The 16,635-nt window shown below is 39.1% G+C and overlaps 1 protein-coding gene across 6 annotated transcripts in view; it reads right to left on the minus strand.

Moving 5' to 3' along the window:
- The window catches only part of nlk2 (nemo-like kinase, type 2), an 87,559-nt gene that overhangs the window by 46,971 nt on the left and 23,953 nt on the right, over positions 1-16,635 (minus strand). For all 6 annotated transcript variants that reach the window (XR_004655986.1, XM_034866992.1, XM_034866991.1 and 3 more), the window contains exons 6-8: positions 10,279-10,364; positions 6,763-6,972; positions 2,279-2,380 (exon numbers count right to left, since the gene is read on the minus strand). Coding sequence is in view for 5 of the 6 variants with exons in the window: in XM_034866992.1 (XP_034722883.1) it covers positions 2,279-2,380; positions 6,763-6,972; positions 10,279-10,364 (398 nt within the window). In the remaining variant the exon portion in view is untranslated. The remainder of the gene's footprint in view (positions 1-2,278; positions 2,381-6,762; positions 6,973-10,278; positions 10,365-16,635) is intronic.

Here is a 16,635-nt window from a genome sequence, read left to right on the forward strand (position 1 = left end):
ATATGTTACCATATAATTCATTGTTATTCTGACCTTGTTCACACAGGTCAGGTTTTTTTTGTGTCCCTTGGAAAGATTCAAAGTTTGATGGCGAGCCGCCCAACTAGAACTACAGAATCTTAAAGGACGGTATTTTATTTTATTTTATACCATGGACTAAAGACAAAAGAAAGACTCTTGAGAAGGAACAATTTTGAATATTGTATTTTTATTCATTTTATTTTTATTTTAAGAAACACTCCTGAATATTGTATTTTTATTTATTTTATGTTTATTTTATACACCATTTAAACAAACCTTGGGCTACTTAGAGGGTGCACCCTAAGGTTTTGTATTCATGTTGTATGCTTTTCACGCCTTACATATGTATAAATATTCTAAACCTTTTGATATGTGTGTTGTTACCGTTATTGTTTCAGTCCACTACCTCCTACTTACCTAGATCTTCTGAAGCCTAGTCTAGATAAATAACCTATATAGTAGACCGATAATAAAGGCTACAAAATGCATTGTGGGTGATAACCATCTTGAGAGTGAACAATGATGTTCTCTTGCTCCCCCAGCCCTTCCGAGGGTCAATCTCACCAAGTTTACTTAAGTTTTTAAGATGGCGGATGGTATTTCCCAAGGGCAAGTGCTTAGGGGTAGTGAACGAGGGCATGTTAAACCACTATTACAACGCAGCTAAGGAGAGAGGAGTCAAAACAACAGGCATTTAACAAACATGAGACATCCAGTCTGGATTTTCATCCAGTCTGGATTTTAAACTTACGTAAACAGGGCTTGACATTAACTTTTTTGCTCACAAGCCACTGTTGCTAGTGGTTTTACAAAATTACTAGCCACATTACATTTTTACTAACCATCATTTTGTGGGAAATTACATTTTATTTGAATAAAGTTGACTATGGTTTGCTACAATCCAGTTGAACCAGATTTAAAACCCTTTAAAATGTAAATGACCTGTGTACACCCAAACAAGACTACATAAAATATAAACCCTGCAGTCAAAAAAATATAAACTATGATAAGCGTGAAAACATGCAACCAATTTAGACAGACAAAAGAGTATTGCATAAGGTTTGTATTGCATAAGTGGTGCAGGGCTGTTTAAGATTAATTCAAAGTCGTTTAAATCAAGTGCCTGCATGTCACTCAAACTGAATTAGCAGCTGGATTGACTCTTGATCCCAATCTTGTAGTTCTAAACTTGACAGAGGACACTTAACAAGTTTCTGAAATTATGAATATGACAGTCAACCTGTTACACAAGCATCTCTCTAACGATGTATTTACAAATGAAGCTGTGTGTCAAACAGTAGCTTTATGTTTACATTTTAGAGAATGTTGTTATTTTTCTCATTATACTCTTATTTCCCCGACCCACTATTAATCTGAATGTTAATTTATATTATCCAACAGGTCGGATATAACCATGTTATCTCTCAACCTCTTTTCCTTTCTCTTTCACGTCTCTTTGTTTACATGCCACAGGTGAAAACTAAGTTTTCCGCAGAGGATATAGCTCTTCTGGGGAGCCTCCTTGCTCCTCGATGTGCATTTAAGGAATTGGGACATCCTTCAAGATGGCGTACTGAGATTAATTTCCAGGTCACAAATTGGAGGATAAAGGATTAAGGAGTTGAGGAGGCACAAATTCGGAAATCAAGAGAGGCAGAGGGTTCTGATTTTTCGATAAGAGGCCTGGTTGCAGAAAGGAGCATGACCAAAGCAGAGCATGAAATTTTGCCAGGCATGGATTGGCCATTCTTTCCATTAGAAGCCAGGCAGCGTATTTTGACTCAGTGAGTTCATTATCATATACTCTTTTACTTACCACTCAGCTAAGTGAGAGTATTAGGAGCTGGTAAGCAGGGTTCAAAATTAACTTTTTGTCAATTAGCCAAAATACTAGTGAATGTTAAATTTTTGGGGGGCTGGTAAAGCAAGCAAATTTACAATCCACTTGCATATTTGATCTGGGTCACAAAAGTCCAGGGCAGATTTTTTACTCCAGTCCAGCCATGTGGTCATGGCGGAGACTGATAATGGGTGGAGGGCAGCTTTCTAGAGAGCTTTCCAGACACCATATTTTAGAGATTATTAGAGAGTTAAATGCAGAGGTGCAGGGCTGCAGGGTCTATGCTGTAATATCCTCTACAGGCTGTTGTACGTCAGTGGCAGTTTAAATTTTATTAGCAAAAAAGGTAAACCTTAGTATCATTAAATATTTTCTGAAAGTCAGGTGGGAAAGCTCAATGCAAAATAGAATGCTTACTTGCTTTTGAGGTCCTCTGAGAATGTGTGTCCGAGCGCCTTCACACGCTGTCCTCATCGCTTCCATAGAGGGAATCCCCAACAGGTCAGTGATTAAATCCAGCTACAAGCAAAATGGCAAAACACATCACAGACACCAGACTAAGATAAAAAGGTTTGTTTCTGCATGTCAGTATTTAGAAGAAGTTTGTCTTAAAGAACAGAGGCATTTATGTAATACATGTATTATAATGTCATTTAATTTTAACATGGACAATGCTAAATTAAACATTAACCTTGTAAAAGAACAAGGAGAGATGCACTGCACCAGGTTGTTGTACAATCGCTATTTTCTGCCCGCAGTCCCAGGGCAGATAGGTGAAACAATAAATATGCAATGCAACTGATGTACAAAACATTAGAATATACAATTTTACAAACCCATTCACACTGAATTTACCATAATATAAGTATGTGCAAAGTTATATCGATCAATCATGATAGTTTTATCATGGGCTCACACGTTCCCACATCCTAAAACCAGTCCTCCACCCCTTCCCAACAAAACTAAGCAACTGAAATCCTAAACCCTCCTATTACACAGATGGACGCAAGCATGCATGCACACATGCACACACGTAATTTATAAATGTGTAAAAGTCTGTTTTAACAATATTCAGCTTTTTGATAAGCATGTAAAGATTTGCACAAGTAGTAAGGTGTGTTGTGAAAGTATTCCACTGACTTGTGGCCACAAAATAAATCAGTTAAATTAGAGTATTTGCCAAAAGGAGGATGTCTTGCGATTGGGAATAATGCATTCTCCTCTAGTGGCTGACCGAGTATTTTTTCTGAGTCGAGAGTAATAAACATTTTTAAAAGAGGTGCAGCTGCATTAGGGATGACTTTATTGAGTAAGCAAACATTCAAAGGCATTATCAAATATTGAAACCTAGTATTGTACTTGCTGAGTATTTTGCAGTGGTCACATTTTTCAGTTTTTTTTTCTGACATGATCTTAAGGGCTGTTTAGGGCGGCTGTCGGAAGGTTGGTGGTTTGATCCTTGGCCCTGCAGTCCCATGTCAAGGTGTCTAGGACACTGAACCCTGAGTTGCCCTGCACTATCAGAGTGTAAATGTGTGTGAATGTTTATCTGATGAACAGGTGGCACCTTGTACGGAAGCCTTGGCCACAGTGTATGAGTGTGTGTGGATGGTACTATGTCAAAGCAGTTTGAGTAGTCGTAACGACTAGAGAGCCTTTCGTGATATTCAGTGTTGTCAGGTAGAGCAGGAAAAAATCCAGACGCTTGACTCATGTTGAATCCATGGTATGATAGAAGGCTTGGCGCAGGTTGACCGTGAAGTTGCTGTAATCCGGGATAAAGCAAATCTTTCTTTTACCAACAACATGCGGAGATTTCAGTGCAGCCTGTAGGATCACCTGTCTGTGTAGCGAAGCATGTTGGAAATTAGCGTGTTATTAGTAGAGGATTTCTTCTTTGAGATATCACTATGGGCTCTCATAATCTTGAGCATCTGCCAATTTCGGGAACCATTTAAGCAGAGAGCGCAAGAGATATTGAATAGCATTAGAGCCTTCCAAACCCTCTTTCATTTTCTATTATGCAGTTCTCTTCCTCTTCGGTTTCTGTCCTCCATATCTGTTAGCTTTAACTCAAGCTCGTGAAAAATGTGGCGATGACCATCAAGAATACTTGAGTTGCTTTCAACGGTAGTTTTTAGGTTGTCCGGACCAGATCTGTTGGAGCCAATGTTTGTAGTTAGGGATGCTAACTGAGCTTGACTAGCAGTTAGCTTCTCGTCGTTATATATTGCCACTTTTTGAGTTGGCGACTGATTCTGAGAAAAACGTGGTTCAAGATAGCTTTTCTGTTTCTCCAATAATGCCTCTGCAAGGGCATCCATATCGCCGCATTGGGTTTTGTTTTGTTTGCCATTCTACTGTAATGGTTCTATCATGCACAAAGTGATAGAACTATATAACAACTATTTGGCCAGGTTGGGCGAGGAGCTATACCTTAAGCCGCCATCTCTGTCGAGCCGATCACGTGACTCATTGACTAGACGTTTTTGTGGGAGTATCTTTTTTCATTCTTCATTCACCCTATTGTTACAAGGCTAAACTATTCTGGGCTTGTACCACAAATAACACACAGCTACAAAAGGGTTGCCTAGCACGTTACATCGATGGTATTGTCTCCTCTCCCTGCATGTGTGCATTTAACATAAGAGTGAGAATTTAGCTGACCTGGATGAGTGTCCTTTTTTGTAGCCTGGTCAGCCCTCAAGAAAGAAATCGGAAAGGATCTGAGTATTAAACTGGATGATGAGGAGTGGGACAAAATTTGATCCTGTGATAAGGTCCAGAATGTCCGATTGCGTGGATCCAGTTTCCGTTCCAAATTTATTGTTCTAGGAGATGGATCAATCTGCTGGGTTTTTCCTGCATAGAAGAGGTTTTAGATGGCGCCAAAGGAATATCAAGAGTGCCAAAACATTTGATTTTCAGCAGCCAGCCTCCCTCTAATCCCCGGCCACTACATTAGGGCTGTTGGAACGAATACTGAAAGTCAAATATAATTTGAATAGTTAAAAAAATCAATACGATTCAAATAATGAAATTGCTATTTGAATGGGACTTTATTTTAATAAATATGTTGGCTAACGTTACTGTAGCTAATCTCCTCTTCTTGGCTTGACCTACCAGCATGTGTAACTCATGTCACGTCTTATGAATAATAAGTTAGCAGGAGTGAGAAACGCAAGGCATTGTGAGGTCTAAGCTAATGTTATGTACCGAGTAACGGTAGTAAAACATCACGGAACTAACGCTACATAGCGAGTAACGTTAGTACGGGGGGATTGACAAGCTGCAGCTGAAAATTGGAAGAAGGACAGGAAATAGATTTAACATGACTTTAAAATGTCAACCTAGCCAAATTGCTAATGTTAATGTAAGCTTGTTCTTGTTTCCTAACTCTGTACAAATTGACCATTTGTTTTGGCTGTGCTTTCTAACAGGTCATTCTGCTAACCAAACACCATTAGCCTTTACAACAGAGTTGCTTCAAAACACTTAGACAATGTTTAATTACAGAGTTTTCTTTTGATTTGTATTTGTCGCTGTTTGCTTGTGGTGAAAAATTAATGTAAAAGTTAAGTGCAATGCGCCATGATGTAAGTCCCCTTCAAGGACAAAAAAGCAAGATTTTTTCAAGATTCCACACTCAACGTATGGCTTTCTGACAAAAGACCACACGTTTGTTTCTTTTAGGACCGCACATAACCGTCCCCCTCTTTATGGGGCTCCCCATCCCATTAACATTCCAGATGGAGAAATGTATAAAGTTTAAGTTAGACAACAAAACTGTATAATAAAATATCAAAGCTATCTTCTGAGAACATAAATATATTGTGGTGAAGACTAAACAAAACTAACTCCCAAATACTTACAGAACAGTCCAAGTGCATTTGAGCCTGAACCATGCACAGTCCAACTTGCAAAAACCCACCGGTCCGTGATCCGTAGTCGCTTCACATGCTCGGCCTCCAGTATATTGATACAAAAGAAAATGTGTCCAACCAGTCTCAGAGTTAATTTAATCCTAAGCGTCTATTCTGAGTTTGTGATAATCACCTCTCACTCATTAAATTTCTTCTAACAATCCGTGAATTTGTCTCGCCTTATCTGTGTAGCTCTGGAGAAGTCTGGAAATAGCATTATTTTGTTATTCTGCCATGTCACCTTGCCATTATTTTACGTTTCAAGCAGTACCAGGTCTCTATCCGAAGATCGCAGGAGCCTCGCTCCTGCCAATCCAGGATAGAATTATCCTGGATCTGTGTCCACTCCCAGGCTGTTGGCCGGCAGTTCTATGTGCAGGTTCAATCTCTCATTCTCCTTCAATCTCCAGGAATTCCTGAATCAACTCCCCTAAAAACTTTACTGCCTCTCTTCCTTCTTCGCCCTCTGGAATGACAACAAAACTATTATTGCATTGGGATAGATCTTTAAAATCTTAATTTCTTTCTTATAGCATATCCACGTCTCCCTTATTCTCTTGCTGGTGGGTTATCCTATTTTTCTTCGTGGCTGTCCCGAGACTTTCCACGCGATTCTAAACTGCATCCATTCTGGTGATGAGGGTGGAGAGTTTCGACTCCAGTGAAACGATAAAGTGGCAAATTTCCTTCAGACGCTCCAGATTTACCTAAATCTTCTCCATGTGTTGACGCTACCACACTACTTGATCAATAAAAGAGCAAAGCTACTGAAAAGATATTGAAAACAGCATTGGACATGGACCTAACTCTAATTTTAAGTATGCATGAATAATTTATTTTACTGTGTATGTATATAGTGTCTTTAGACTATGTATACATTTAATTCACTATGTAAATCAAGTATCAGCAGAGAAAATCCCTTGAGGGTGAGTAAAGTTCTCTCTTGTTTCATTGTATCCTAAGAGAGTTCTCATTTACCTGCTGAATGGGACTCTGAGCTTGGAACAGGATGCGCCGCCCCAGCAGCTCAGCAAAGATGCAGCCTACAGACCAGATATCGATGGAGTTGGAGTAATGGCGACTCCCCATGAGGATCTCAGGAGCTCGGTAATACTGTGTAACCACTTCCTGAGTCATGTGTCGTGACTCGTCTAACTCTTCCACTCGAGCCAGGCCAAAATCACAGATCTGAAAGACAGTCATTCAGAGGTTACTACAACTGTTAAGATGTTGTTCTTTTTACCGCACACAGGTTTATTCTGACAACCGTTTTTGCTTATGGCGTTTTTCCATTAATGGTACCTGCTCAACTTTCCTCGACTGGGCTCGGCCACGGGGCCCTGTCCTCTTTTTCCATTGCAGATTATTACCGCCTCATGCATGAGGCGAGCCATGGCTGCTTGTCATAGCAGGAAACTGCTATGTGACACACACACTGAACGTTGAAGGAGTTCAGCCAGGAGTTAATTAGTTTCAAAAGAAGCTGGAAGCGCGCACGCGCACGCACGCACGCACGCGCACACACACACACACACACACACACACACACACACACACACACACACACACACACACACACACACACACACACACACACACACACACACACACACACACACACACACACACACACACACACACACACACACACACACACACACACACACACACACACACACACACACACACCAAGGGGGGGCTGTGGCTCAGTGGTAGAGCGGTTGCCTGCCAAAAGCGCTTTGAGCAGTTGTTAAGACTGGAAAAGCGCTATATAAATACAGCACATTTACATTTACCTTTTGGTATCGCCTCAGCTTGCTTGGAACTTTGACTGAGGTAGTACTAAAAAAAGCACCTTTTTGTAATGGAAAGAAGAGTAAAGTAGAGGCGAGTCAAGTAGGTATCATGCAGTGGAAAAACGCTATTATTAAGTATGCGTGTCCCCCCTTCTCAAATGGAAACAACCACTGTTTGTGTTGCTCATAGGGCACAATGTTACATCATGTAGCAAAGTGTACAGTGTTTCCCACACAAAGACTATACCTTGGCTTTATTTTATGCAATGTAAAGTGCCCATTCAAAACATGCCTGTTTGAAACACGCTGAATACTTGTAGTGTGGTATTATTGTTGCAAAACTATTTTTAGATGTGTGTCAAGAACTGGATCTCAATCCTTCTGTGGCTAAACAAAGTGGTAAATTTGTCAAATAATCTCTAAATGCGTACTGTGAATGTGTACAGTTGGTATTCAAATTTGCAAGTGTATTGAGATTTATAAATGTCTAGATAAATAGTTATTTGAATGTGTAGACAAAACTAAATTTGTGCATTGATCATATTGGCTGAAAAGTCTAAGTATTTCACTCCAAGATCTGTAAATACAGACAAGACATCAGTCAAAACTCAGCAGGCCTCTCAAGTCTTTTTACAATTTTTGGGATAAAAAGCACTACTACAGTTACATTTCTCAACTGACTTCAATGTGTTGGATTTATATTCATTGGCAATAGTTTACCTATAATCACTTATAGATATAACACTGTAACACACAATCCTATTATGAGTGTCTAACAGCAAAGATGAAGCCAATGTGGTAAAGGTTGATGTAGCTGAGCAATGTCACGCTTAAAATCATTGGGTGCTACTGCCATCTGGTGGTATGTAGGTTATATTTGTACTGAGGTTTTGTATTTAGTTTAGTTTGTTTTTCTCCTATTGACCTTCAACAAAGAAGTTTTACAATTTCTTCATCTAAGCGATCTACCTATCTCTTAGACCCAATTTTATATATATGAAGCGATCTACCTATCTCTTAGACCCAATTTTATATATATATATATATATATATATATAAACAAACCACAAGGACTACCTTTTTTCACCTGCGTAACATTGCAAAAATCCAGTTTATCTTGTCACAAAAAGATGCAGCAAAACTATTCAATGCAGTTGTTACTTTGAGGCTGGATTATCCTAATTCCTTATTATTAGGTTGCTCAAATAAGTCCCTTAAAATTGTCCAACTAATCCAAAATGCTGCAACAAGTGTACTAACAAAAATCATTTTTTCTCTGGTTTTAGTTTCTCTGCCCTGGATCACTGTAAAATCTCGATCTAAATTTAAAATCCTCCTACAAAGCTATTCATGGTCATACACCATCATATCTTAAAAATCCCATAATACTCTAATGTAGCTCAGCAAAAATTCTTTCAAGAAGACCTTACTTTTAATCAATGTGCTCCTAGATCAAATCAGCTGTTATCCAAATAATTGTTCATTTTATTATGCTTTGAATATCTGCAAAATAGTCTCTCCTGACTGAAATGTAGCTCAGCGTGAATTCTTTCAGGAAGACCTAACTCTTAATGCGTTCTTCCTAAATCAAATCAGCTGTTTTAAACGTTCACCTTATCACCAACCAATCAGAATTGAACATGAATTTCAAGGGCCAATAACAGAATCACAACCCTGCTTTAAGTTTTTTTCTCCCTTTGCTATCAGCTGTCGTTTCAGGCAAAGCGTGCAACCCTCAACCTCCCATTCCACCTCCAGTCATCGTCTACTCCAGCTGATCTGGTCTTCGGGCCCCTTCATCGCCACCACCAGTGTCTGGATTCCATCGGGGGGTTATGGTGGTTTCTCTACCCCTATATACGAACTATTCATATAACAATCAAGTCTAATCTCCAAAGACTTTTGTACATTTTATCATGCTGTACAATAAACCTTTTTGCATATCTGCAAACATGTCTCTCCTGATTGAAACAGAACACTGTGCTCCCAGATACCAATATTATTTGGTCCCTAGTGTGTCCAAAAAGTAGAATGGGAGACAGACCCCTTAGCTACCAAGCTCCTCTCCTGGTTAAAAGTACAACAACTTCAGTTTTATCTGAGTTTAACATCAAGGAATTGTATGTTATCCAGGTTTTATGTCCGTAATGCATGCTTAAAATGTACCTAACTGATTGGTTACTTCTGGCTTGATCAATAAATATAGTTGGGTAGCATAAGCATAACAAAACGTTTATGAAGTGTTTCCTAATAATATTGCCTAGCGGAAGCATTTATAAGGTGAATGGAATTATTTCAAGCACAGAGCCTTGTGGAACACCACGACTACCTTTACCATGTATGGAGCATTCATCGTTAACATGAACAAACTGAGATCAATCTGATAAACAGATATAAAGCCAGCTCTATGCAGTTCCTTTAATGTCAATTAAATGTTCCAGTCTCTGTAATAGGATGGGATAGTGATGAATAATATTGAATGCAGAACTGAGATCTAATAAGACAAGTACAGAGAATTGCCTGAAGCAATTAGAAAACCATTTGTAATTTTTACCAGTGCTGTGCTGTAATACACATTACAGAGATGGCAGATCATGCAGAGGTTTCTGTTATTGTTATGTTGTCCTCAGCCTGGATGCGGATTTTGACATGTTCAGTTGACATGAAAAAGGGTAGCCACATAGCCTGTTCCACACACCTTGAGCACACAGTTGCTGTTGACCAGGAGGTTGCCAGGCTTGATGTCTCGGTGCAGAATGCCAGCAGAATGAAGGTATTTAAGTCCTGGTGGTGGGGATGGTGAGAGTAAGACACAACGGTATATAATATTACATCAGATATCAGATATTCTAATCCTATTTTCAAGTTTTTTTAAACCATTACTAATACTGTGTTTACCAGCACTTATGCAATGGTTGAATATTCTGATGTCTCTTACACAGGAGTTCAAACTGGTGTGCGCTTATATAACGATAATATATAACTGTTAATCAGTGCTAATCAAAAGCAAATTTGTTATTTGTGATATTGGGATGATGATAAAATTGACTATACACTCATGTAACTCTGTCCCAGGTGTAAGCCCAATGTCTATTAACAGTGTCTAACTTATAGACTGGAAAATTAGCTTCATTTACAGTATATAGCACATTTCAGGTACAAGGCAATAAAAAAGTAACTCACTGCTTTGTGCAGTGATACCTCCATCAACAGTCTACAACAAACGGTTTGTTAGCTGTTAAAGTGGCAAAATGATGGGGCGTGGGGCAGACCATCAGCAATAAAAAAAGGAACTCTCTGCTGAGCGCAATAATAAAGAGTCTATGTTCAAATGGCCATGAAGTATGAAAGGGGCATGGCTAAAGCCTATGGGCATGGCAAATCACCAAAGAAAATTGAACTCTCCGCTGAGTTCAATGACAATACCTCACACAAGTGTCTCCATGAAACAGTTCATGAGTTATGAAAGTCAACAGGGTTAAAGTATGGGGGCTTGGCTATAGCATAAGGGGTGGCTCAATAGAACTCAAAATTGTCGTTCCAGAAGTAAAAATCCCATTCATTTTCTCCATAAAGATTTTGTTTATCAGTCATAATGTCTAAACTATCCAAGGTAGACTGACCGAGAGCTACAAGGTTGTGAAAGAATATTTCAGCTCCTGTAAAAGTTAAAAGTCTGTATGAAATCAACCTTGTTTAAAGAAAAACATGTTTTATTTGGGATTTTGAAATAATACACTACCCACAATCCTAAGCATAACAGCAACATCTGTGATTGGTCCAACTCACTGTTACCATGGAAATGTTTACCGTACCACCATTCAAGCTGTAGTTTCTGTACACAGTCTTATACCTTTGCCTTTTTTGACGTTTTCAACATGTTTATTTTGCACCAAATCAAATGTTTTATGATCATGATTCCATTCTTGGCAGGTTTGAGTCCAGACTTAAAACTCTTTATGTACTGTAAGCAGTATCTGTACTGTATCTGAAATGTCAATAGAACAATTGAATGGGGAAAAAAAGGAACCAGGAACCAGAGGTGTTAAAAAAGTTGTTGAGCTCTTTTTCTAGTGGTGACTACACATTGTAAGTTTCATATAAATCTGATGTTTGTCATATAAGGCTGACTTCCTGTTGCCAGCAAGTGGTGCTATGACAATGAGTCAAAATGGATATGTAAATGTCCTTTGGCCTGGATCCATGTCAATCATGAGAAATTTCAGGCACATTGGACTACGTACACTGGAATTACAACAGCTTCTTGTATAATGGCAAAACGCACAAAATGTTTGAAGAAAACTCAAGCTTTTAGTAACTTTTCATTGTTAAGGTTTTAAGATTGCACACATTTTGAAGTTGATTGTTCTAACTGTGCCAACAACACCAAAAGAAAAGAAAGGATTAGAATTGAGAAGTGACCAAATGCTAAAGACACTTGGACTGAAGTATTTATCCTTTTACAGCTACCTAGCCTAGTAGGGGTGTGACAAGACACCCAGCTTACGAGATAAAACAAGACACGAGATTGGGTTTGCGTGTTCGAGACGAGACTTTAACACTATTTTACAAAAAACTTCCTTGAAGAAATAACACTGGAAAAATAGTCCTTTATTCAATCGAAAGTCACAAAATGAAAAAATTAGCACTAAAAGGTTTTGCCACAAACTCAAATGACTGGCTTCTCGCCTGTATAACTAACAGTTACACTGTTGCTGGCAATAGTTAAGACCGTTGAGACCAACTGTTTGGTACTTTAACTTCTGGAATTGATGTTCAGCAGAGAGAGAAAAATAAAGCTTATCTCACAGATGATTTTTGTGAAGGCAGATGCTCTTTTCTCCTCCTCTGTATTTTATTAACTGCTACTCTAGTATCAATTTATGACCATTATAGGACAAATGGAGAAAATGTGTTTAATATCATTAAAAGTACAAAAAGTTAGGTTTTGCTGTCTGCTTCCCGACTCAGTTTAACAGAGAAAGAGAGTGGTCTGCGCGAGACAGCACCACATTGAACTACACGCTGCCATTGCGTGTCTCTTGGCTAAGAGAGAGAGGGAGAGAGGAAGCGAGAGAGCTGTAGGCCTACACTAACATTCTAAAAAAACTGTGCTCAACCAGGAGCCCCTCTCCCGTCCAAAAGCACTCACAGTCCGCAGTAGCCTCGCGCAGCTGGCCCAGCCTGCAGTCAGAGCAGAGGGAAGACACACATCCCTCCGCGTACAGGCTAGCTAGGGTGACCAGACGTCCCCGATTTTGGCGACCTGTCCCCGGCTGGATCTGTCCCCGGAAATGTCCCCGGTTTTCACTGTGACTGACAGACCCGAAATTGGAATGAAAGAAAGAAAATACTGACAAAACGTAGCCGACGGTCGCACCCTACGCCCGCAGGCTGAAGGCAGCCAGAGCCAGCGGTGCTCAGAGATGTTTTAGAAGCCGTGTTTTACGATGCTAAAATCACTGATTATTTACATTGAGTCTGGTGGGTGTAGCGAACGCAATTTCGCGGACTTTTAAGTTTTATAAAAGAATCTTAATCTTCAACAGAAAGGTCCTTAGAAATCGTTTCCATAATGTTGTCAGACACTTAGAATATTAATCTGAGTCTGTTAGCAGCAAAACGAGCACTTTTATGAACGTAAATACAAGCTGGACAATTATCCTATTAACTCACGCTGCAGCTTGTTTCTCTGCTGCCGACTGCAGCGATCTCGTTTAATACTGGATCAATGTCCAAGGAAAATATGTCCTCAATAGTTTTCATTGTATCTGATTCTCAAGGAGCTGTTGCAGAAACAAGCCTTAAGCAATAAAGCAAAAGCTGTCAGTAGTTCAGTAAACAGTACAACATTATGAAATATTGAGACTTTCTATCTTGAAATATTAAGACTTTCAATCTTGAAATATTAGGACTATTAGGACTTTCTATTTTGAAATATTAGGACTTTCTATCTTGAAACATTCCCCTCTGAGGTGTAGTGGAGTGGAGTAGGAAGTAGCAGCAGGGCTGGGTCTAGGATCAGACCTTGGGGGGGGGGGGGGCTCAGCCCCTAATGAGAACAGCTCTAGGTCTTGTATCCCCGTTTTAAGTTTTACAAAAGTAAAAAGATTACTTATTTTGGAGGTTAATACGCTTCTGAGCTGAAAATGTCCCCGGATTTTCAGCGTCTGAGCACCTGTCAGCAATGAGAAAACAATTTGCGACGTACTTTTAACAGGATTATCGATCTTTTGCGTGGGTTCGAGATCCGTTTGTGTGCACAGCAAACGAGCTATCAATTGATATGCAGGAACAGCTTATTGAGCTGAAGAGTGACAGTCGACTGAAGGAACTCTTTAGCTCCTGCCCTCTTTCGTCATTCTGGGCATCATTGATGCAGGAATACGCTGAACTCTGTGACGTCGCCTTGAAGATTCTCCTTCCTTTTGCGTCAACATATTTGTGTGAGGCAGGATTCTCAAAAATGACTGCACTCAAAACTAAATACCGTAATCGTGCACAAATTGAGGATGATTTGAGGCTATGTTTATCAAACATTGAGCCAAGAATTGAGGATCTTTGCAAGGCAAAGCAGGCTCAGGTCTCACATTAATATGACCAACCTGCAAGCTTCTTTAAAAAATGCAGATGATGCCTACTATTAGACCTAGTGATAATAACAATAATAAAGCATAAATTAATATCAGAGGTCTGGTGCCAATTCCCAATTATAGCAATAACTGATGATGATGATGTTAATAATAATAATAATAATAATAATAACAATAATAACAACAATAAAGCATTTAACCTCATATAAATATATAGCAATAGCCTAGTAATGATGATAGGCCTAGTACTACTCATAATTATACTAATAATACTAATAATAATACTACTACTAATAATAATAATATCTGCAAGCTCACATTAGAAGTCTGGTACTACTGCCAATTATAAAAATAGCCTAGTATTGATAATAGGCATACCTACCGCTACTGATGATGATAATAATATTAATAATAATAATGTGGGCCTAAAAATAATAGCCTATCTGTCTATCTATCTATCTGTCTATCTGTCTATCTATCTATCTATCGTTCGTGGTGTGGGGGGCGTAGGGCACTAGGGCCCCAACTGCAATGAACCAGCTTTGGGGGGGCCCAGCTTGCAAAAGGTTGAGAACCCCTGCTGTAGAGAATCACAGGGTAAGTATTGAGGCTGCCGAGAAGGAAAGACAGGATAACCCAGCTGCTATGTTTTGAAGAGAAATTCAACATTTTGAAAATAGATCCTAACCCAATAATGTCTGCCCCGTGGGTAAAAAAAGACGGAGATGGAGTAAAGTTTTTTGGGGGGGCTGAATCAGGATAGAGGGAAATTGTGAGATTAAACATGAACATAGAACTGCTGGCCAGCAGAATATTCTGGCGAGGTTTCTGAGATATTCAAATAGAGACCTGGCACTGCGTAATGCAAGATATAAGGGCAAGTGGACCTGGCAGAATAACGTCACAATGCTATTTTGAGACTTCTCCAGGGCTACAAAGATAAAGCGTTCAAGAGGTGTAAGAAAAAGCTTCATAAGTGTGAGGTGGGATTCCAAATTCTGTATTCTGCCAATCTCAAAATAGACGCCAAGGAGGGAGTTAAGACATTAGAATCTCCTATAAAGGCAATGGCATTCATAGATAATATATATATGATATATTTCACACAATCAATGTTGACCGCCACATGCTGCCGTATATGCGTTTGCTCTCTCTCTCACTCACACACACACACACACACAAACACACACACACACACACACACACAACACAACAGACGCTATTCCTCCACACAGATTAATTAATTCCATTGATTATTCTACACACTCCAATACAGTAATGTAGGTGGCGGTATGAGCCTTAAACTTGGTTTTGGCACAGTTCATTTTAACAACTGATGCGAGCCATTTGGGAGTAGCCTCGCACCGCCTCTATGCTGAGGGCTGTCCATGTAACAGCAGCAGTTAAACTGTATTTCAAACTATGATGGTTACATTTGCAACAATCTGTGGTTCACATGCATGCTGAACTGTAGGGGCAGGGTAGGGTCTGTTACTCTACATAACGGACAATTTATTCATCAATATTTCAAAATAGAAAACATCACACTAACACTATTGTATTATTGTACAAATTAGCTGTGACAGTAATACATTTTTTCCACTGAGGAGCAAAATATGCACCGTGGGAAAAAAATACGTTTATGCCCTTTTTATATTAATCAAACAAACTGTACTTTGTTGTCAGATGCAAAAGCCACCTTCCCTAACTGCATTATACCATTTAATTTAAAATAAATTTTGAATGGTTACCAGCAGAATTTTGTATAAAAATATTTGCAGTACAATTAATATAACAAGTCTGCACCTTTCTGCGTGTGCACCCCCCACCCTGTGTCAGCCACCACCACAAATATAATCTAATTCTCTGGGAAACACTGTATTTTAATACATAGTTATGTTGTCTAACTTTAGCTCTACATGTTTCTCCACCTGTGATGTTAATGGGCTGGGGAATCCCATCAAGAGGAGGAAGGTTATGTCCAGTCGTAAAAGAAACAAATATGATGTGTTATTATTGCAAGAAACACATACAGTATGTTGACTGGAATCTAAAAAAAACTTTGTGAAGGATGGGATGGATATTTGTTTCATAGTGTGGGTTATAGCAAAAGCAGGGGGGTCGTTACACTGATAAGCAATCACTTGGACTATAAATTGAACAAATTAAGGATAAGTTAGGAAGAGTTAGAATTCTGGCTGAAATACAGAAGCAAGTACTCCTTCCGGTTAATAAATATGCACCTAATGTACATGATCAGGCATGTTTTTTTTATAGATTTAGAAAGGAAATTAAAAGCTGTAGGAAACCACAATGGGGACCTAGGAGAAGATTTAAACTTGATAATGGATCCAGTTCTGGACTACAGTAGGGCTGCAGAACACAGGGCCCTGTTGAGATATTTCTATTATTAAGAAATGTATTTTATCTAGATAAGTTTTAACAAATAGATTAAATAAGGT

This window comes from Etheostoma cragini, chromosome 3 (assembly GCF_013103735.1).
Source record: "Etheostoma cragini isolate CJK2018 chromosome 3, CSU_Ecrag_1.0, whole genome shotgun sequence".
NCBI classification, from domain to species: domain Eukaryota; kingdom Metazoa; phylum Chordata; class Actinopteri; order Perciformes; family Percidae; genus Etheostoma; species Etheostoma cragini.